This window comes from Mustelus asterias, chromosome 14, assembly GCF_964213995.1.
Source record: "Mustelus asterias chromosome 14, sMusAst1.hap1.1, whole genome shotgun sequence".
Taxonomy (NCBI): domain Eukaryota; kingdom Metazoa; phylum Chordata; class Chondrichthyes; order Carcharhiniformes; family Triakidae; genus Mustelus; species Mustelus asterias.
The window spans coordinates 18,713,036-18,735,992 of record NC_135814.1 but is presented as its reverse complement, the minus strand read 5'-3'; the positions used below and the strand labels follow the sequence as shown (position 1 = coordinate 18,735,992).

At 42.9% G+C, this 22,957-nt stretch overlaps 1 protein-coding gene across 28 annotated transcripts in view; it reads right to left on the bottom strand.

Annotated features, from left to right (window-relative positions):
- Nucleotides 1-22,957, bottom strand: part of neb (nebulin) — a 286,658-nt gene that overhangs the window by 167,524 nt on the left and 96,177 nt on the right. For all 28 annotated transcript variants that reach the window (XM_078227934.1, XM_078227935.1, XM_078227937.1 and 25 more), the window contains exons 42-55: nt 21,169-21,276; nt 19,263-19,574; nt 15,016-15,219; nt 13,889-13,993; nt 13,617-13,724; nt 11,797-12,108; nt 10,601-10,804; nt 10,402-10,506; nt 8,614-8,721; nt 8,210-8,521; nt 6,115-6,318; nt 5,909-6,013; nt 2,767-2,874; nt 2,323-2,634 (exon numbers count right to left, since the gene is read on the bottom strand). In XM_078227934.1, the coding sequence (XP_078084060.1) occupies nt 2,323-2,634; nt 2,767-2,874; nt 5,909-6,013; nt 6,115-6,318; nt 8,210-8,521; nt 8,614-8,721; nt 10,402-10,506; nt 10,601-10,804; nt 11,797-12,108; nt 13,617-13,724; nt 13,889-13,993; nt 15,016-15,219; nt 19,263-19,574; nt 21,169-21,276 (2,607 nt within the window). The remainder of the gene's footprint in view (nt 1-2,322; nt 2,635-2,766; nt 2,875-5,908; nt 6,014-6,114; nt 6,319-8,209; nt 8,522-8,613; nt 8,722-10,401; nt 10,507-10,600; nt 10,805-11,796; nt 12,109-13,616; nt 13,725-13,888; nt 13,994-15,015; nt 15,220-19,262; nt 19,575-21,168; nt 21,277-22,957) is intronic.

Below are 22,957 nucleotides of genomic sequence, written 5' to 3'. Positions count from 1 at the left end.
TGGAGCATTTAAGTGTTTTGTTCGATATCTGTAGGTTCATTTTTGCAAACTCTGCTCTTGGCACAGATCACTGCTACATGGGAGCACAGATAGGATTAAAATATTTGGGCCAATCATGGGAACTATGTCCTCATTTAATGAGTTTCTGTTCTGGAGGTCTTACATTGTGAAATGGATCCAACTACAACAATATCAAATGGTTCAAAAACAGGCATAACAAGTAGTAGATTCATGGAATACACATATTTTTCCCAAAAAACTGCTTTAGCCCTAAAAACAAAGTATGCTCTGCTTTCAACTAAGCCATGTCCAAATAAGCCTGTCCATTGTTATTGGATTATCAGCGGGGAGGTAAGGTGGGGAGGTTAGTGGTGGGGGTGGTCAATGGTGGGGGGGGTCAGGTACACAGGGGAGGAGCGGTCATAGGGTGGGGGTAAGGGGTCAGTCAGTTCTGTAGTTACCCAGGAGTTGCAGTTGGATTTAATTTTTCTAACTTTGCCTGGATAACCTTTACTCAAAGACAGTCGGAACAATCCAAAGTTTGTGGTTTAAGTCATACTTTTGGATGGTTCTGATTGGCCGATGGAAGTTTGAAGTTCCTGGGTAATTGCCAGGCAATCCTTACCTGGAGACCTCCGGGGCAGGGGAGGGGTGTTGCTTGTCCAGTCTATCTTTAGGGTATCTCTCAGTTACAATGTCCCAGATCCCGTAAGTTATAGGCCATTCTTTTCTTTGCCATCTACTTAATTGCATACTACGGAGTTTCATGCACTTCACATAAAGAATTATAATACAAAAGACTAAGGGGGCGATTTCCCTAAAATAGAAGCAAATTATTACAGATGCTGGAATCTGAAAAAAAATGAAAATGCTGGAAAATCTCAGCAGGCATGACAGCATCTGTGGAGAGAGAACAGAACTAACGTTTCAAGTCTGGATGACTCTTTGCCAGAGCTCTGATGAAGAATCATCCAGTCTAGCAATGTTAGCCCTGTTCCCTCTGATGTCCAGCTTTGATGGAGAGTCATCCAGACTCTTTGGACTCACCCCAAAGCTGGAAAATCCTGCCTGAGGTCAACGGACCTTTGCGTGGTCCGTGTCCCGCCCGCTACGATTCCCATTCCACCTATTAGCTCTCTCCCAGCATTTTCTGTGTTTGTGTGTGCGCGGATCTCCCTATATGGGGGGATGATAGAGTGCAGAAGCCCGCTGATGACATTAAAATGTATGGTCATGGGGTTCCCAATCTTTCATGGTGGAATCCCATTGTCACTGGAGGGTGGGTGGGTGGGGTGGGGGGGAGCGCAGTTGTTGGGGGAGGACACACCGGCCCTGATTTTACCACAACGGCCACCCCAAAATTGGGGTGGGCGAGGCTCGCAGAGCAGCATTCCGCTTTGGCCTCGGGTGCGATCTTACATGCCTTGGGCGGCCTTGCCGGTAAAATCAGGGCCACAATGTGGACAATGTCATTGGGAAATCCCACCACTATAAAAGCCAGTTTGGGGAGTCCCATTATATTCTCTGCATCCTCCAGCAGTATGTGTGAGAGTATGTGTGAGAGTATGTGTGAGAGCGAGTAAAGTTGAAATGAGAAAGTAGTTTTGCTAATTAACAGCTGATGAACATTACTGACTGAAGGGACCAAGTTAGAGGAATCTCAAGTCTAAATCCAGGAATACAAATGGCCAAGCCAAAAATACAAATAACCCTGATACCAATTATCAAAGGAACAAGAATTTCATCTCAGACCTCCATTAAAAAATGTCCTTGCGGTGAAAGAAGACAATGCATGTTGTAAGCAATGGGGACGGTATAGCTAAAAATAGGTTCACCAGCACAATTCTAACATCCTTGCACTCACTGATTGTGGGAGAGTGATGATATTGCAGTGTGCAACTTTACTCAAGTTAGCTTGACATGGGCAACTCAAGCAAGTTAGAAAAATCTTTCATTGACCAACATTGTGCCATATCTTAATGACTGCACAAATATTGCGCAAAGGTTTTATGGCAGGAAGGAGACAATCAAGCTTTTGTGGCTACAGTAAAGACAGTTAGACTTTTAAGCAATGGGCGACAGAGCGAATGGCTCCAACTGAATAGTTTTAGCCTAGAAGTAGGTGTACCACTAAAGTAGCACCATTAGTATTTGTACGTTCAAAGTGGTGATAAGTAACTATTGTTATTTTCTATCCCTGGAGAATATTCCTGTAAAAGAACGAAAGAATGTAAGTGAAGGGTAATTGCTACAATGCGCTCACTACCCAGGGAGACATTTCATTGCAAGTGCCATGCATATTATTTATTATCAAGTACTCACATCGCTCTGCAGATCATAGGCCTTCCTTGCCTGGATCACATCAGTCTGGTCTGGGAGACAGGTCCACTGGTGCAAGTAACGTCTGTAGTCAATGTCGCTGACCAGGGTCTGGCATTTCTTGGCCAACAGGATGTCCAGCATGTCGACTGGCACGTTGAACTTGGTCTTTGATTTCTCAAAGTCTTTCTTGTACTCCCTGTCACTCTGAATCTTGGCTACATGCATGGACCAAACCATCTTGGGGTCATCCTGAATGTTGCGGCATCCAACATGGTGGCCCAGCTGCTTGCGGTAGGCTGTTTTGTATTTGTACTAAAGCCGGAATCAAACAAATTAAGTTACGCTCATTTATCAAATTTAACTTGATATAACTATACTTGGAAAATGCTATGTATTGCCATTCCTAACTTGGCATTCCATAGTAAAATGAATAGGCCTACTTACATCACTGGCAATATCTCGAGATGCTTTAGCTGCCTTGATAGAGATGGCGTCAGCATGCAAGTTATGGCCCTCCTTCTTTGACTCCTCCAAACCAAGTCTGTACAGTTTCTGTCGGGACAATAGTAACATGTTCAGTTCCAGTCCAGAATTGCCAATCTTTCATCAATTTCCTTGTTTTTTTGGCAGTGGAGTTCCTTTATTTCAGTATCTGACTTTCATTCAAACGATCTTGACCCTTTTCTTCTATTTGTGTTGTGTCCCATCAACTTGTTAAATTTTAATCAAAAATGTGCTGATTAATTGTGTATTCATCATTTTGTAATCGCATGTAGGCCAGATTAATGATGGCATGCTTTCTTCCCTGACATTAATGAACAAGTTTGGACTTTTGCATTCTGGCCCCCTTAAAAAATATTCCAATAGCCTTTTCATAGAATTGTGGGAATGAAGTAGTACAAGGGAAGGCCATTTGGCCCATTATGCCTCTGCTGTTCTTTGGCAGAGCTACACAATTAACTCCACTTCCCTGCTCTTTCCGTACTGCCTCATCAATGTTTTTTTAACCTACGTGGATTTATTTGATTCTCTTTGAAGACACTATTGAATTTGCTTTCACTGCCTTTTCCAACAGTGCACTTCAGATAACAATTCAATGTTATAATAAAATATTTTCTCATGTGACTTTTGGTTCTTTTCCCAATGAACTAAAACCAATGTCCTCTAGCTTGCCAACCTTTTTGCCACTGGAAACAATTTCTCTTTATGCATTTCATCAAAACCACTCATGAATTTGAGCAGTTCTATTACATCCCCCTTTAACTGCCTCTGCTCTAAAGGAGAACAATTTCAACCACTGCAGTCACTCCACATAACCTAAGGCCCTCACTCCAGCTATCATTCCAGTAAATCTCTTCTGAACCCTCACTAAAGACTTTGTGGGTGGAATACCCCAATTTTGAGACTGAATCCCATGGCAGGGTCGGGGGGTGGGGTGGGGGGGGCGGCTGAGAGAGCGGGGTGGGGGAGGTTTTCCCACTGCGAAAGCTGGCAAAGCTACCAGCACTGACCTCATTAATTACGTACCCGGGTTTTTTACGTGGGCTCCAATGAAAGATCCTACTATGAATTCACACCAGAGTGAAACCCATTTCTGGGCTTCCCGTCATATTCTCCCCCCACCCCACCCATCGTTATCCGCCATCAAACATGCCAATGGGGGCTTGGGAGATTTCCACGTTCTGAGAACTGAACTCAGTACCTCAGCTGAGACTTAGCCAGGGTTTATAAAGGTTTAGCATAACTTCTATTCTTCCATCAATAAAGCCAAGGATGCCATATTATTTTTTAAATTGCCTTCTCAATCAATCCCACCGTCGTCAATGATTTGTGTACCTACACCTCCCGGTCTCTCTGTCTCCGAATAAAAAATCTACCATTCATTTTATATTGCCTCCCCTCAGTCTTCTACCAAAAGGTATCATTCACAATCCCCTGTGTTAAATTTGATTTGTGACGTGTCTGACCATTTTACCAGCCTCTCTGAGTTCTCCCGAAGCCTCTTACTGTCGCCTCATTGTTTACTACATTTCTGAGTTTCATATCCTCCATAAACTTTAAGATTAACCTTGCCTACCAAAGTCCAGGTCATTAGCATAGCATAAATAGAGCAATGCTCCCAAACACTGAAACCTGAGGGACAGTGCATTCTGAAAAAAACAATGTTCACCACTATTCTCTGCTTTCTGTCACTTTGCCAATCTTGTATCCATGTTGCCACTGCCTCTTTAATCTCATTGGCTTTAAATTTGCTCACAACTAATTTTTTTATTCATTCGTGGGACATGGACGTCGCTGGCTGGCCAGCATTTATTCCCATCCCTAGTTGCCATTGAGAAGATGGTGGTGAGCTGCCTTCTTGAAAAGCTGCAGTCTACATGCTGTAGGTTGAGCCACAATGCCGTTAGAGAGAGAATTCCAGGATTTCAACCCAGCGACTCTGAAGGAATGGTGATATATTTCCAAGTCAGGATGGTGTGTTGGCTTGGAAGGGAACTTGCTTCCATGTATTTGTTGCTCTTGTCCTTCTAGATGGAAGTGGTTGTACATTTTTATTCTTGTCCCTGTCATTTACGTTCAGAGACATCTAAATCCTGCAGATGCTCCAGGACTCTCTGGCTGGAATCTTATCACCGTTCATGCCAATGGGATCTTCCCATCCCGCTGCAGTGAATGGAGATTGAGCTGGCTGCCAAATTCTCCGACCTCACTGCAGTGCGCCCGCTATCTCTAACTATAAAGGAAATATTTACAATTTGTATTTCTGGAATCCAAAGTGAATAGTTTCACACTTCACCGCAATGAACTCCATATGCCAACGATTTGCCATTCACTTGTTTTATCTAAGTCACCTTGTAACTTTTTCCTTCACTCTACACAAGTTTTGTGAATCAGAACTTCTGTATACTTAGATATATAACATTCTGTTTTTTATGACAATCTGAAAGCTTTCATGGTTATTTTTCCCGACACTATTGAGCAGATTATTACATTTTATTTTGCAGTTTGAAATGATGGCTGGAATTCTCCGCCTGATCATGGCTCGCCACTGTTGGCAGCGAGAGTGGAGAGTTGGGGGCTCGGCCAAATCTCCCTTCCCTGCAGCGGGACCGGTGAATGCCAGCTATGGGTGAGGTCGGAAAATCTGGCCCGATGGTATTTGAATTCACAATTTACAGGTTACTGTTTCAACACCATGCACAGAAGAAGACCGTCCTCATATATAAATCAATATATGGTTACTAGTCATAGAATCAGACAGTGCAGAAGAAGCCCTTTGGCCCATCGAGTGTGCACGACACGTGAGAAACACCTGACCTCCCATCTAATCCCATTTACCAGCACTTGGCCCATAGCCTTGAATGTTGTGATGTGCCAAATGCTCATCCAGATACTTTTTAAAAGATGTGAGGCAACCCATCTCCACAGCCCTACCAGGCAGTGCACTGCAGACCATCAGCACCCTCTAGGTAAAAGATATTTCCTCAGAAAGTGGTGACAGCCTGGAATGTCCTTTAACTCCATTTCCTTTCTGTAGTAAAACATTATGATCAAGTATTTCTTCAAAATAGCTTCACACACTTACGTCACTACAGGCCATCTGATTTTGTTTTGCCAATATTATCTCTGGCGTGTCTGGCATAACGTGGATTTTGGTCTTGTCTGCTTCCCAGGCTTCGATATACGCATGCTGAAAAATACGTACACTCATGTTAGTATGTCAATGGGTCAAATAGACTGACTGAAAACATCTGTATTTTCAAAGCAATAAACAGAGTAAAGTAGTTCAACCTTGTTCATTATATGTGCGTTATTCTTTGCCAGGGCCATATCCATGGAGTCAATCTGCCTGGTGAACTTAAACTTGGATGGGTGCTGACGGTAATTGCTGTCACTCAGGATCTCTCCAGCTTTTTTCACTTTCACCACTTCTAGTGAGTCCAAGGGAGACCATCCGATACCCTTTAGCCACCCAAGGTCTGACTTGTATAGATTCTGGAAGACAATGAAAAGTTCTTACTGCTAACGTGACGCTTACCATTGATATAGAAGATGCTCTAATGTAATTCCCATTCATCCAGTATGAGTGCAACTGAGATCATTAATAATCTGGCGCAAAGCAAAATTTCAGAAATAACAGCAAGACAAATTGCTGTGAGTTGAAGAAGCAATGTTGGCCAGCACAATTTGAGAATCTCTTGCTGTCTTTGCTAATGACAATGGGATCATCAATACCACCTGAACTGTCAGAAGAAGCCTCGATTTAACTTCTCATCAGTGCTGTGCTGGATTGTCAGCCTAAGTTAATTATTCAGATCAAGGTAAGGGCCAGTGATATACTATCTTATTGCAAGCTTTTCTCACCAACTATTTAATTTTGGATAGGGTCCTGGGCAATGCCTTATTTGTGAAATGCAAGATGCATTAAAGTTTCTGGCTTCCAACAGAGTGTACTGCTGATTTGTAATGAGTCAACTACTTTGGGCTATTTGGAGGGTGACCTGATGTTTTAAAAATATTGGCCATATCCAGGGGGAGTTCTACTGAGCTCAAGTTTTGGCAACATTGCATGCAAAGTAAGCCACCAATAGTAGGGCGGCATGGTGGCACAGTGGTTAGCACTGCTGCCTCACAGCGCCAGGGAACGGATTCAATCTTGGCCTCGGGTCACTGCCTGTGTGGAGTCTGCACATTCTCGCTGTGTCTTTGTGGGTTTCCTCCGGGTGCTCTGGTTTCTTCCCACATCCCAATATGTGCAGGTTAGGTGGATTGGCCATCATAAATTGCCCCTTAGTGTCCCAAGATGTGTAGGTTAGGGGGATTAACAGGACAACGGGAATAAGGCCTGGGTTCGATGATCTGTCGAAAAATCTGTGCAGACTCAATGGGCCGAATGGCCTCCTTCAGCACTGTAGGGAATCTATAAATACAGTGCAGAGCTATGCTGTTAAAGGAGGAGAATTCTCTTCTGGGATGTGGGTGTTGATGTCAGGACCAGCATTTATTGCCCATTCCTAATTGCTCTTTAACTATAGCTTGCTTCAGGGGTAGATAAAAGTCAACCACATTGCTGGGGATCTGTAGTCACATGTAGGCCAGATGGGTAAGGACAGCAGATTTCCTTCTCTGAACAATATTAGTGAACCAAATGGGTTCTTGCAACAATCAATGATAGTTTCATGGTTACATTTACCAAGACTTTCTTTCTATTCCAGAATTATTTTTAACTTAATGAATTGATTAAAAAAGTAAGTTGCCATGGTGGGATTTGAACTCATGCTCCAAGAGCATTAGCCTAAGTTACTAGTCTAGTGGTGTCCCCAAAAAGTGGTTAGGTTGTACTATGAACGGTGATTTATGGAGATGGATAGCAAAACTCACCATTTTAATGTTCCATAGTACTTTTTTATATTTGCGGTACATTTACATCAACAATTCTTTTCATTAACCTAATGCAAAACAATACTACCACCAGAGCATCAATGCATATTAGAAATTGCAATAAAAATTGAAGAAAATAAATTCTACCCTCCAAACATTAACCATCTGTATAACTTGTGTATATATTGGTGTCAGTGGATATTCTTAAATTTGTAAACAGTTACCTTTGAAAAAGTTCAACCTTGCAGTCATTTAATTACTGCTCCAATTTTAACATTAAGGATGTTCCAAGCATATTTTCAATGCACAGTTGACTTTGAAAGTAAGGACCCATGGAACAGACTGAGTTTAAGCTTCAAGGACTTATTCAATGCAGGATTGCCTTGAAGATGTTGGCTAATAGTAACCATGTACATGGAATACATATTTTTAACTTTTGAACATTAAAATAGAACCTAGGAGGTTAAAGTGGAAAAAATAGTTCTTCTGGGCCTTGGATACTCACATCGCTCTGCAGATCATAGGCCTTCCTTGCCTGGATCACATCAGTCTGGTCTGGGAGACAGGTCCACTGGTGCAAGTAACGTCTGTAGTCAATGTCGCTGACCAGGGTCTGGCATTTCTTGGCCAACAGGATGTCCAGCATGTCGACTGGCACGTTGAACTTGGTCTTTGATTTCTCAAAGTCTTTCTTGTACTCCCTGTCACTCTGAATCTTGGCTACATGCATGGACCAAACCATCTTGGGGTCATCCTGAATGTCGCGGCATCCAACATGGTGGCCGAGCTGCTTGCGGTAGGCTGTTTTGTATTTGTACTGCATAACGTGTTTTTAAAAAAAATTGCAAGGTTATTTCCATTTCCACAAACATTGAGCTAGCAAAATAGGCAAAATTCCATTCTACATACATCGCTGGCAATGTCTCTGGAGGACTTTGCAGCCTTGATGGAAATGGCATCATTCCTTAGGTCATAGCCTTTCTTCTTTAACTCCTCGTATCCCAGTTTGTACATTTTCTGTAAAATAAATGGGCAAGTTGAGGCAGGTGGCATAATTCTAGCTGATATATTTGTAATTATTTGTCCATTGCAACAAAAAGAACGCTTCTTTCCACGGGATTTATTGGCAAACGAAAGTTTTCGAAACCCCGGTTTAGAGTAATATTTCTGTCGCATTGTCAGTGAGACAGTTCCCAAGAGCCCTGGCCTCCTAATATCTCCTTCTTTATATCTGCATCTAATTTAGTCTGATCACACCTCAGTAAGACTCAGTGGTTTCCTTGATAAATTGGAGTATTTTCCTCGTTTAAGGAAAGGTGCAAATGCATTTGATAAGTTCAGAGAAGGTTTACTAGACCAATACTTGAAATTGGTGGGTTGTCTTCTGAGCAAAGTTTAGACAGGCTAGACTCATATCTGTTGGAGTTCAGAAGAGTAGGAGGCAACTTGATTGAAAAACATAAGATCCTGAGGGGACTCGACAGGGTGGATGTGGAAAGGATGTTTCTTCTTGTAGAAGAATCTAGAACTAGGGGTCACTCTTTAAAAATAAGAAGTTGCCCCTTTAAGGCAAAGATGAGGAAAAATGTTTTCCCTCAGAGGGATGTAAGACTGGAATTTGCTTCCTCAAAAGGTGGCTATGGTAGAGTCTTTTGAATTTCTTCAAGGCAGAAGTAGGCGGCATGGTGGCACAATGGTTAACACTGCTGCCTCACAGCTCTAGGGACGGGGGTTCAATTCCGGCCTTGGGTGACTGTGTGGAGTTTACACATTCTCCCCGTGTCTGTGTGGGTTTCCTCCAGATGCTCCGGTTTCCGCCCACAGACCAGAGATTCAGGGTAGGTGGATTGGTCATGCTAAGTTGTCCCTTAGTGTCCCAAGATGTGCAGCATAGGGGAATTAGCTATGTGTGAGGTTACAGGGATAGTGCGGTGATGAGGGCCTGGGTAAGATGCTTTGTCAGCGAATTGGTACAGACTCAATGGGCCGAATGACCTCTTCTGCACTGTAGGGATTCTGTAGGGGGTGAAAGGCTATCAAACTCAGGGAGGAATGTGAAGTTGACCTTAAAGTTAGATTAGCCATAATCTTATTGAATTATGGAGCAGGCTCGAGGGGCCAAATGGCCTACACTTGCTCCTAATTCATAAGTACGTATGTGCCATAAGCCATCTGGGCATAAGCTCTGGTATTCCCATTGCAAGGGCAGGATTTTCCAGCCCCTTCCACCAACGGGATCTTCCAGTCCCGCTGAAGTTGGTGTCTTGTGGCGGGTTCATTGTCAGCAGGGTAGGCGAGCCATGCAAAAGCCCAGAGACTTCGGCAGGACTGGAAGATTGCACCTGCAGCCAATGGCTCACCACATCCACTGCAGGAAAACCTGCCACTGTGGAGCTGGGAACTCCTGGTTGAAGTCTCCCTGTCTCATTATCTTTCTCTCCTCCTTTATAATGCAGCTTACAACCCACCTCTTCAAGAAAGCTTATAGCCACTGGTCAAATTCCTCTTATTAAAGGCTGTGTCAAATGTTGCATGATATAAGCTCCTAGGAAGTGCCTTGGGATAGTTTCCTTTATTAAATGTGGTATTAACCGCTATCGGGTGAGTGACTTACTGAAGTAATTTGCACAACAGAGAATAAATTGCATTGAAACCCCATCAAATGTTAAAAGTACATTGTTCCGGAAGGATAGTTACCTCACTAATGTTAATCGTGTTTATTTTGGCAAGTTGGATCTCGGGAGTGTCAGGCATGACGTGAATCTTTATCTTGTCCTTTTCCCAGGCTTGTGTGTATACTTTCTGTTATAAATGAGAGAGAGGAAATTAGAGTAACAGTTACATGGTACTATGGTTGCCATATTGATTGCAGTGTCTATTTGTAAGGTGGCCTTGCCTTGTTCATTAAGTGCGCATTATTCTTTGCCAGGGTCATATCCATGGAGTCATACAAGCTGGTGAACTTTAATTTTGCTGGGTGCTGTCGGTATCTGTTCTCACTCAGGATCTCGCCAGCTTTTTTGACTTTGACCACTTCCAGTGATTCCATAGGAGACCATCCGATACCCTTTAGCCACTGAAGATCTGCTTTGTACAAATTCTGCAAGGCAAAAATAAAAATCATTTATTGCTTCCATAACAGTGCAAAAGTAGTGATCTAAAATATCCACCCATTCCTCTCTATTGTTTTTCTGCTGGTTCTGAAGGAGTTGGATGGGGCACACACCTTTGCGCGCTACCTTCCTCTCCAAGGTCCTGATTCTACTGTGATACAATGTGGATGCCTAGATATGCTTGGGCGTAGTGAAGGAACAAATTATAACCTCCACTGGTGTTTTTCAGCATTTGCATCGCTTAAACCTTGGATGCAAGAGACGGAAGGGGAAGTAGAAATATTTTTGGCATCCAAAGCCTGAGGCAACAGTCAGAGTACACCGCCTTGCAAAGACCCAAGAATAAAAGAACAAATTTAGGATCCAGAAGTTTCTAATTTGAAGGCAGGATAACTCCTCTCTCGTTTCCCATCAGGAGGGTTGTTGGCTGAGCCTGTTGGAATTGTTAAAACACCTGAGAGTTTGCTAAGGTGAAGTATTTTCTCTGGTACGGGAGTCTATTAGAGTTAGGCCGTTCAGGGGTGATATCAAAGAACACCTTGTTTCATAGAGCAAAGAGTAATGAAAATCTGGAACTACAAGCCCCAGATAAGCCGGTCAGTTTAAGTCAATTGGAAATTTCAAACCTGAGATTGATAAATTTTTGTTTTGAGTTCTATTAAGACTACAAAACTAAGGAGAGCTGATGGAGTTAAGATGTGCATCAAGGATACCCTAATTGAATTGCAGGTTTGAATGGCTTCCTTCAGCTCTTTTATGCCTGCATTCATAAGCCAACCTGCCTAAGCAAAAGTAAGGGAAAATGTTTAAGAGTGGAAGAGAAGCTTGTTAGGTCAAGGTAAGAAGACTTGATGTGATAGAAAATATTTGAAAATTTGGCAAGCTTTGTTACTGGTCTAGGATGATCAACATTCAGTTTGTTACTATTAATGGGAATTTTAAACTGAACCGAATGTCTAAATGTAGGCATGGTACTCACATCACTCTGCAGCTCATAGGCCTTTTGTGCCAGTATCACATCAGTCTGGTCTGGCAGACAGGTCCATTGGTGCAAGCGATGTCTGTAGTCAATGTCGCTGACCAGGGTCTGGCATTTCTTGGCCAACAGAATGTCCAGCATGTCGACTGGCACGTTGAACTTGGTCTTTGATTTCTCAAAGTCTTTCTTGTACTCCCTGTCACTCTGAATCTTGGCTACATGCATGGACCAAACCATCTTGGGGTCGTCCTGAATGTTGCGGCATCCAACATGGTGGCCGAGCTGCTTACGGTAGGCTGTTTTGTATTTGTACTGCAAAGTAGTTTCACATATTTAGCAATAATTTCCAAGGTTCAGAAAAAACAACTTTGCAATCTTAAAATGGTTTAGTTTGCATTAGAACCAATACTATTTCTACATCCATAGTAATAGTTTGATAAGCATGCATATTTGCAGTAACATGGCTTAGACACCAGTGTTGTTCTTCATGTAAAGGACAGTATCTCAGAGAGTTTTGCAAGAAAAGTGGTTACTGCAGGAAGAAAATTGGGTGGGTGATAGGAAGGAAAAGAGGCTGGAGATAAAAACATAGTCCAAGAGAAAGACTTTGAAAGTCGGCAAAGAGATTGCAAAGGGTGTTGATTTTAGAAGGAAGTCCCAGAGAAGAACAGAGGACCATGGTGTGGTTGGGTTTGCAGGGACTGAGGTATAATCCTATCTCAGATGGGGGGAGGACACAACACAGGGACACAGAGCTGATGGATATTGTCGAGGATGAACAGTTGATCTATAGAACTGGTACAGATTGGAATTAAAGGTCTGAATCTGTCCACTGAGGCTGCCTATGGGGAAGGGTAGTCACAGGGACAAAATCTCAGGACAATGCAGGAATACAGCACATGCTTCTAATAAGAATGGGTGGAAAACCATGGATTGCATTGCTGTGATTTCATGAGATGCATTTCCTTCGAGTGTCAGCCTTCTTAGGAACACCAGAGAACAAATCACATCCTTCAAAGCAGGATGAATAAATCATATTAACAAAAAATAATTTATCTGCTGGGAAAACACATCTGAGAGGTGGGAGTGGGATGTGGGGAGCAGCAAGCAGCAAGGATACTCCAGGTCACAGGCCCCCGTGCCCCTTTTAATGTAAGTTCACAAATTAAGGATGACCATCTGGGCAAGGTAGAGTCAATAATAGATGGCACAGTGGTTAGCACTGCTGCCTCACAGCACCAGGAACCCGGGTGCCATTCCCGGCTTGGGTCACTGTCTGTGTGGAGTTTGCACATTCTTCACGTGTCTGCGTGGGTTTCCTCCGGATGCTCCGGTTTCCTCCCCCTGTCCAAAGATGTGCAGGTTAAGAAATGTGGGTGCATTGGTGCATGGCCATGCTAAATTCTCCCTCAGTGTACCCGAACAGGCACCAGAGTGTGGCGACTGGGGGATTTTCACAGTAACTTAATTACAGTGTGAATGTAAACCTATTTGTGACTAATAAATAAATTTAAACTTAATAGGTTTGTAGAAAAAGGTACCAGGGAAAGTTGAAGGGGGCATAGATAAGCTCATGAAGCATTTAGGCAGAGAAAAGAGAGTAAGGGATTTGGTGATGCACAGATAGGGCTGAGTTCTATTGAAAAGGATTGTGTATGCTGGAATTAATGGCTCATTCTTGATTTTAAAAACTATTTTACTTACATTAAAGGCATTAAGTGAAGTCATTAAAAAAATACATTTCTTATTATTAGAGTTAGATCAAATCCTATTCAATGGCTTAACAGTTGTAAAACAATCACAAAACCATTCTTACTTACATCACTCGCAATATTTGTGGAAGCTTTAGCAGCCTTTATTGGTATGGCATCAGATCTGAGGTCATAACCTTTCTTTTTGGCTTGTTCCCAGTCCAGTTTATACTTGCTCTACAAAGAGGAGAAGATATTTACAGCCGCTTATTCAGCGCATCAATCTTTTCACAGTGACTTCATTGCAGTGTTAAGGTAAACCTACTTGTGACACCAATAAATAAAACATAAACTTAAAATCTTCATTTCCTTTAAATGGGAATCATTTATAAATATCTTACCTCACTGAACATATGAGAGTTGGCCTTTGCTTGTATGATATCTGGATGATCTAGTGTCACGTGGACCTTATTTTTGTCTTTCTCCCAGGCTTCTGTATACAAATTCTGTGAAGTAAGAGGATAAGTGAGTTTCTTTTGAAAATGTTGAAAAAACTCTGAAAAAGATTTAGGACTGATCCAGTCATTATCAACGTCCTGCAAAGATATCCACGTGGTTCTTAGTTTCCAACCTAAAATATGCAACTTATTTTTAAGCAAAGTGTGCAACTAAATACATTTAAATCTATATTTCTGGAAAGCTGTAAGGATATCCTTTGTTGCTGCCCACCCACCCCCAACACTTACAATACCTGAGCCATTTGGAACAGGAGATGTCAGCTTTCCAGCCAATTCGAAGTTCAAGGCACCATTGGCTGGCCAGTATTTATTGCCCATCCCTAAATGCCCAAGGGCAGTTGAGAGTCAACCACATTGTGTGGTGCTGGAGTCACATTGGCCAGACCAGGTAAGGTTGGCAGATTTCCTTCCCTAAAGGACATTAGTGAACCAAATTCCTTTTTCCGACAATGGACAATAGTTTCATGGTCATCAGTAGATTCTTAATTCCCGATATTTTTTATTGAATTCAAATTCCAGCACCTGCTATGGCAGGATTCGAACCCGGGTCCCCAGAACATTAGCTGAGTTTCTGGATTAATAATCGAGCAATAATACGTCTACGCCATTACCTCCCTGAGTGTGCTGAACTCAGAGATGGCAGTTTTAGGTGGTACAATTAAGGGTATTTTAAAGAGGGGAGGTAAAATCTGAGTTTCCACTCCAGGTCCCTATCTACTAATCCCCACTGGAAGCACGTTTCAGGTGAACAAAAGGTTGGGTTCAAATGGGATCTCCCACCAGCTCCCACCCCTGAATCAAATAGTGTGTTCAGACTCACCAACTAGAGTCACACAAGTGACAGGCACTTGCTTGGGGCATAAAGTGTTCTTGTGGAACTATACACAAATGAGGAGGGAATACCTTCAGGGAAGTTGGGAAGAATATTGATTATAAGAATATTAAGTCAAGAAAAAGGGAGGAAAATCGCTATCACATTGAAATATTCCTTTTGCAAATACAGTACTTACCTTTTTCATTGCTTGTGTATTAGCCTTAGCCAGGACCATGTTCATCGAGTCAGACAAGCTGGTGAATTTTAACGTCTCCGGATGCTGGCGGTACTTCCAGTCACTTGCAATCTCTGTTGCTTTCTTAGCTTTTTCAACATCCAGTGATCCAATGGGACTCCAACCAATTCCCTTCAGCCACTGAAGGTCTGCCTTATAATTGTTCTAGCAATTCAGAAACAACAACACTTAAGCAATTACAAATTCTACACATGTTCCATAAAACTAAGATGAAACAACATCAGTATAATTGCAAGCCAAAATATGTGCCATAATCAAGTTTAACCAGTACGTATTTTATCCATTAATTATAATACAGAGATGCAGGGTGATTTATTATATAACATCATAGATATTGACCCTACATCACTGTAGAGTTCATTCTACCTTTTGAAATGTAACTCTCAATTTTGATTAGCAACTCATCTAACAACAAATACAAAATAAATATGCAATTATATGGAGACTTGATTACCATATATAGTTGAATACATTTGTAACTCATTTTTTTAGTATGTCTTAGAAATACACATCAAAAATAATGTACAAGTAATATTGATGTAGACGCAAATATATTCAGCAGTGCTGGAAACACTCGGCAGGTCTGGCAACATCTGTGGTGAGAGGAACAGAGTTAACAGGCAGGATTTTCCAGCCCTTCCTGGCAGTGGGATCTTCCATTCCAGCTGAAGTCGAGGGCAGCAGGACTGGCAAGCCCACGCAAATTGCCTGTAGGACTGGAAGGTACCACTGGCAGCCAATAGCAAACCACCCCTGCCACGGGAAAACCAACTGCAGGGGTAGGAGGGTGTTCTGGAAAATTCCGGCCAATGTTTTGAGACTCTTCTTTGGAACTGAAGAGAGTGAGAAGTACGATGTGTTTTATGGTGTTGAAAAGGAGGGAGGGTGGAGTGGAACAAAAGGGAAGGCTCGGGGATGGGTTAGAGGGCGGGGGTAATTAAATACCAAAGGTATCAGAGAACGAAAGGCAAAGAGAGTGGTAATAGTTGTAGGAATGAAATGAAACATAGATCCAATGTAGATGTTAGTAGCAGAATAAAGGTCAGCTCAGTCTGAAAGCAAAAACAAGATACAGACCGGCAGTTGTCAAAATAAAATGAAAAAGGAGGACAGAATTCATAGTCTGAAGTTGTTTAACTCAATGTTGAGTCCAGAAAGGTGTAAAGTGTCTAATCTGAAGATGAGGTGCTGCTACTCCAGTGTATATTGGCCTCCACAACATTGTGATAGACCAAGGATAGAGTGAAGATGGTGATTAGAAATGGGGTCATGCTTGAGGACTGAGCAAAGGTGTTCTGCAAAGTGGCCATCCAGTCTGTATTTGGTCTCCACAGTGTAGAGGAGGCTGTGTTGTGAGCAATGAATGCAGTAGACTAAATTGAATGAAATGCAAGCGAAACGATGCTTCATCCAGAAAGATTGTTTGGGGTTTTGGATGGTGATCAGGAAGGTGGTATAGGGCCAGCTGTTAGAGCTCCTGTGATTGCAGTGAAAGGTGCTGTGGGAAGGGAATGGTGTGCTGGGGGGTTCATAGAGGAGTGGACCAGGAGGTCACGGAGGGAACAGTCCCTTCTGAATACTGATGGGGAGAGGAGGGAAAGATGTGTTTGATGGTGGCAGAAGTGGTAGAGGGTGGCAAGGTGGCACAGTGGTTAGCACTGCTGCCTGACAGCGCCAGCGACCAAGGTTCAATTCCAGCCTCGGGTGACAGTCTGTGTGGGGTCTGCACATTCTCCCGTGTCTGCGTGGGTTTCCTCCGGGTTCTCCAATTCTCTCCCACACTCCAAAGATGTTCAGGTTAGGTGGATTGGCCATGCTTAATTGCTCCTTAGTGTCCCAAGATGTGTAGGTTAGGGGGATTAGCAGGGTAAATAGTTGGGATTGCGGGGAACAGGTCTGGGGTTACAAGGATTGGGCCAGGGTGGGTTTGTTGTCAGTGCAGAATAGCCTCCTTCTGCATTGTAGGGATTCTATGATTCTATGATCCTTTGAATACTGGTGGGGTGGAATGTCAGGACAAGGAGAACCCTACTGTGGTTCTGGGAGGAAGGGGAAGGGATAAGTGCAGGAACTGGGTCAATCACAGTTGAGCGGGAAACCTTGGTTAGGAAATTACATGTTGGAAGCACCACTGTGAAAGGTAATATCATCAGGACAGATGCAACGGAGATACAGAAAGTGGGAGAATGGGATGGAGTCCTTATCGGAAACAGGGTGTGAGGAAGTGTCGTCCAAGTAGCTGTGGGAGTTGGCGGGTTTGTAATGAATACTGGTAGACAGTTTATTCCCAGAAATTGAGACAGAGAATTCAAGGGAAGGAAAGGGAAGTGTTGGAGATGGACCCTGTGAAGTGAGATAAGGATGGAAATTGGATGCAAAATTGATGATTTTTTTCAGTTTCAGACAAGAGCAGGGAATGGCACCGATATAAAGTATCAGAGAAAGAGTTTTGGGAAAGAATCAGATTGAGACTAGAGCATGAAATGTTCCACATACCCCACAGAAAAAACAGGTACAACTAGGGCCCATACGAGTACCCACAGCCAACCTTCTCTTTGGAGGAAGTGAGATAAGTTAAAATGAGATTCTATGGGATATGCATTTTCAGTGCTATTCAATGGTTGTAGGTTACTAAAACAAATGTAAATCAAGGTCCCATTTAATGGTGATAACCGATTATGGATGATTGCAGATACAGGTGGATTTGACTGTAATTATGTAATTTATTGGGGAATAGTTGGTCACTATATGCAGTGAAATATTTTTGATGGATTTACAATGGGGTCAATAGTTACACCTCCACAATGAGCAGCAGGGACTTAGGTTAAAAAGTATAAATCAGGGAATATGACCATAACTTGTCATGTATCTGCCTGCTACATTTTTATAGTCGTGAGGACGATTCCATTTGTATATCCTGTCTTGGAGAAACACAGTAGAGTTGGAAGCCTGATTTAATTGCAGTATTGCCTCACAGACTCCCCAGGGCTCCGGAAACCTGACAGCAAAGCAGGAGGAACAGCTACAAGTGCCCCTGGAGCTCTTCTTGTGATTCAGAGTCGGCAGTCTTCCTCATGTCCCCTCAAGTAAACCTTCAGCCTCTCATCTGCCAATAGCAATGTCTCCTCACTTCCATGATTGCGACTCCCATCCATCCAACCGCCAATCTCAAGACTCCTGCCCCACCATCAGCCTGGTTCATAGAATCCCTACAGTACAGAAGGAGGCCATTCGGCTCATTGAGTCTGTACTGAGCACAATCCCACTCTATTCCCGTAACCCCACATATTTACCCTGCTAATCCCCCTGACACTAGGATCAATTTAGCGTGGCCAATCAAACTAACTCGCACATCTTTGGACTGTGGGAGGAAACCAGAGCACCCAGAGGAAACCCACGCAGACACGGGGAGAAAGTGCAAACTCCTCACAGACAATGACCCGAGGCCGGAATTGAACCTGGGTCATTGGTGTTGTGAGGCAGCAGTGCTAACCACTGTGCCGCCCCATTGTTGGGGGCTATTCCCGTCTCTCCATGGGTATGCGTTCTCCTGGCTCTGATTGATGTAAGCCCATCAATCAGACCGGCTGTTGGTAGGAAAATCGAAAAGAAAATTGATAGTGAGGTCTTAGAAATCATAGAATCATAGAAACCCTACAGTGCAGAAGGAGGCCATTCGGCCCATCGAGTCTGCACCGACCACAATCCCACCCAGGCCCTACCCCCACATATATACCCACTAATCCCGCTAACCTACGCATCTCAGGACTCTAAGGGGCAATTTTTTTTAACCTGGCCAATCAACCTAACCCGCACATCTTTGGACTGTGGGAGGAAACCGGAGCACCCGGAGGAAACCCACGCAGACACGAGGAGAATGTGCAAACTCCACACAGGCAGTGACCCGAGCCAGGAATCGAACCCAGGACCCTGGAGCTGTGAAGCAGCAGTGCTAACCACTGTGCTACCGTGTTTGCCATAATATTGACAGGAACTTCAGGCCCCAGGATTTTCCCCATTACCTCATTCCCTTTCTGTAAATTCAGCAACCAGTGAGAAATTATAACAATGAGAAAATCTTAGTTTCAATCTCTGATAGACATTTCCATGAATGGGTTGTCAGCCAAATATTAAACTCAGTTTAGAATTTTAAAATAGCTTCACACAAAACAAAGAAGTGGTCTCACATTACTCTGTATATCCATCATCTTTCTGGAAAGATCCAGGCTCATGGCATCAGGCAAATAGGTGAAGCGGCGGAACTCCTGTTTGTAATTGGTATTGGTAGCCACCTCCTGAGACTTCTTAGCAGCCACGATGCTAAGCATGTCCAATGGCATGTGATACCGAGTCTTGGTCTTTTCGTAATCCTTTTTATATTCACGTTCAGACTGCATCTTGGCCACACGCATGGAATGGACCAGCTTAGGGTCATCCTGCACATTGCGGAAACCAATGTGCCTCCCTCTATCCTTCTCGTAAGCATGCTTATATTTGTACTGTAAGAAAAAAAGGTCAAACATTCCGTTACCAAATAGAACCATATTACTCCAATTTTGGTTATGCAAAAAAGAACCTTCTGAACTATAACAAATCTCAATATACTGAATCAGGGCAGGAAGATGCATTTTGGAACAATTCCTCTCCATTTCTGAGTACAAAACAGCCCTCAGGTATTTCACTAATAAAAACAGTGGAACTTTGCAATGACACAAATTGTGAAGATGTCATTTGAACAAACTTTTATACAGCTTGGTTGATTCCTGTCCGGACTGTGCTCAAACAGTGGTAATAGGATTACAATCTTTATTGAAGATATTCCTTCAAAATGCACTATAAGATCATAAGGAACAGAAGTGGGAGTATAAGCCACTTCTGTCCTCAAGCCTGCTCTGCCATTCAAGGAGATCATGGCTGGCCTTCTGAAACAAAACTAGAAAACGCTGGAAAATCTCAGCAGGTCTGGCAGCATCTGTGGAGAGGGAATAGAGCCAACGCTTTGAGTCTGGATGACCCTTCTGCCTTGGCCACACTTTCCCACATTATTGCCAAATCCCTTACTATCAAAAAATCCGTTGATCTCTATCTTGAATGTACTCAATTCGGGAGCATCCACATGTGGTGGAGAGTTCCAAAGAAAAGGGGCTGGATTCCCACAGCTGGGATTCTCCAGTCCCACTGCAGTGAATGGAGATTTGTCTGAGCACCGAATTCTCTGTTCTCACTGGCAATGGCGGCGCGACATTTTTTAAAAGTTTATTTATTAGTGTCACAGGTAGGCATACGTTAACAGTGTAATGAAGTTACTGTGAACACCCTCTAGCCGCCACACTCCGGCGCCTGTTCGGGTACACTGATGGTGAATTTAGCATGGCCAACGCATTTAACCAGCACGTCTTTCAGACTGTGGGAGGAAACCAGAGCACCCGGAGGAAACCCATGCAGACATGGAGAGAACGTGCAGACTCCATACACACAGTGACCCAAACCCAGGAGTCGAATCCATGTCCCGGGCACTGTGAGGCAGCAGTGCCAACCACTACGCCACCGTGCAACCCCACATGAATGGCTGGAGAATTCTGATAAATCTAAAAGTAGCCACACAATCCACACACCATGAGGTTTAATCCCTTATTTGTGCAGGCAGGCAGATACTTAACCTGCTTCCCAATTAATGTTTACAACTGTGCAAATGGAATAATAGCATTGCCTCCACCATTTAGCTGGTTCAAGGCAGTAAGGAACAAAATTCAAGTCAAATCATTCATGATTTTGCTCTCAACCAGGGTAATGGCTACAGTTGGCCTCAGAATTCTGATTTTGGGGTGGAAAATTTGATCAAAGTTCCCGCAATTTAAAGCACAGAATGATCCAGCACAGAAAGAGGCCATTCAGCCCATCATACCCACTGATGACTGGAGCATCCCCCTTTGCTGGTTAGGTGCACCTGTGTATAACCATTTTAAATAGGCTGCTGAAAGCATTCACAATATGATGAGTGAGGAGGGCAGACCTTTTCAGGAGAGGGGGAACCTGGCACAGAATAATTCAAAGGAAAATAATAGATTTCTGTGGCTACTACACGACACTTACATCACTGGCAATATGAGTTGAAGCTTTGGCAGCTTTGATTGGAATGGCATCAGCGCGGAGATCATATCCTTTCTTCTTTGATTCTTCCATGCTTTGCCTGTACATTTTCTATAAAAGAGTAAATGTGACATAAAATTCTTCATTTTGTCCCCACAATATGAATTAAAACAGGTAAGACAAAGAAAAATGTACCAACAAGTGACATACCATTACTTGCTTTTCCTTTTACATTCCGTTACCAAATAGAACCATTTACTCCAATTTCAGTCATGCATTGCTGCAAATCTTCAAGTGCAATTTCAGATAATTATGGAAACTTCCAGCACCAAAGAAGGCCATTTAGCTCATCATATCACTGCTGCCTTTTTGAAAAAGCTTATTCCCACACCTTCACTTTTTGCCCATAACCCTATCCATTCCTCACCATGAAGTATTTGTCCAAATCCCTTCTGAAGTCATTGCTGGTGGAATCAGCTTCTACCCCCTTATCAGGTTGAGCCCAACAACTTAAAATGATCAGTTCCCCTCTAGATCCCAATAATTTTACTATTGATCCACTCATCAGAGGGAATAGATCTTCTCTATCAGCTCTTCGTATTTTGAATATTTCACAACCTCCCTTGATCATAGGAGAACTTTTCCAATCTCTCTTTCTAACTGAAGTCCCTCATCCATTGCAAACCTTCTCTGTACTCTTTCTAGGGCCTGTACATCCACAATAATCCAGCTGAGGCCCAACAAATTTTTTTCTATTTATTCATTCATGAGATGTGGGCATCGCTGGCTGGGTCAGCAGTTATTGCCCATCCTTAATTGCTCTGAACTGAGTGGCTTGCTAGGCTATTCCAGAGGGCAGTTACAAGTCAACCATATCGCTGTGGGTCTGGAATCACATCTAGGCCAGACCGGGTAAGCATGGCAGCGTTCTTCTCTAAAGGGCATTAGTGAACTAAATTGTTTTTGCAACAATTGGCAATGGTTTCATGGTCATTAGACTTTTAAAATTCCAGATTTTTATTGGTGGGATTCAAACCGGGTCCCTGGAGCATTACCCTGGGTCTCTGGATTACTCGTCCAGTGACAATACCAATACGCCACCAACTCCCCTTTGATTTATAGAGTTTTAACATAATCTCTTTCTTTTATGTGCTTCAATTTACAAACTCAAGTAGCCCATGTGTGTTTTAACCCTTTCATGAATCTGCCTGCCACCTTTAATGTTCTGCCCATATGGACATCAAGATTTCTTCACTGATCTTCTTCTGAAGACCTGCAAATAACTCAAATCCAGCCTCGAACCAAACTATTCATAGCATAAAACAAAAGCTGTCTGCCAGATACAATACAGTAATGTAACTTCAGGCCCTTGATAATCTTACTAAATTATTTTGCTTCTGTATCAAGTTTATCAGTAACCCCCCCCCCCCAGTTGAATTATTGCCTCACGGGTGCATGCTCAGCTCACAGTTTGTAACAGCTGAATATAACGTCAATATTTTTACTCAGTCTATTCATACATTTTATTTCAAAATGTTCTTTTTTTCCTGTAGTGGACAGGGGTAATCCTGTAACTAATGTTCTTCCTTGCTTGAATTTGAATCCAGGCACTGAAATTGTTGTTTTACCACTCTGTGGCTGGTAGAAAGTCGTATTATTGGCCCGGTAGCTTTTGTGTGACATGCAGTTTGAATTTTCTGCTGTCAGTATTTGATTTCAGTTTGATTCCGTGAATCATAGAAATAAGGACTGATTCTGGTGCCTTGATAGATATATTGGGGGCGATTCTCGA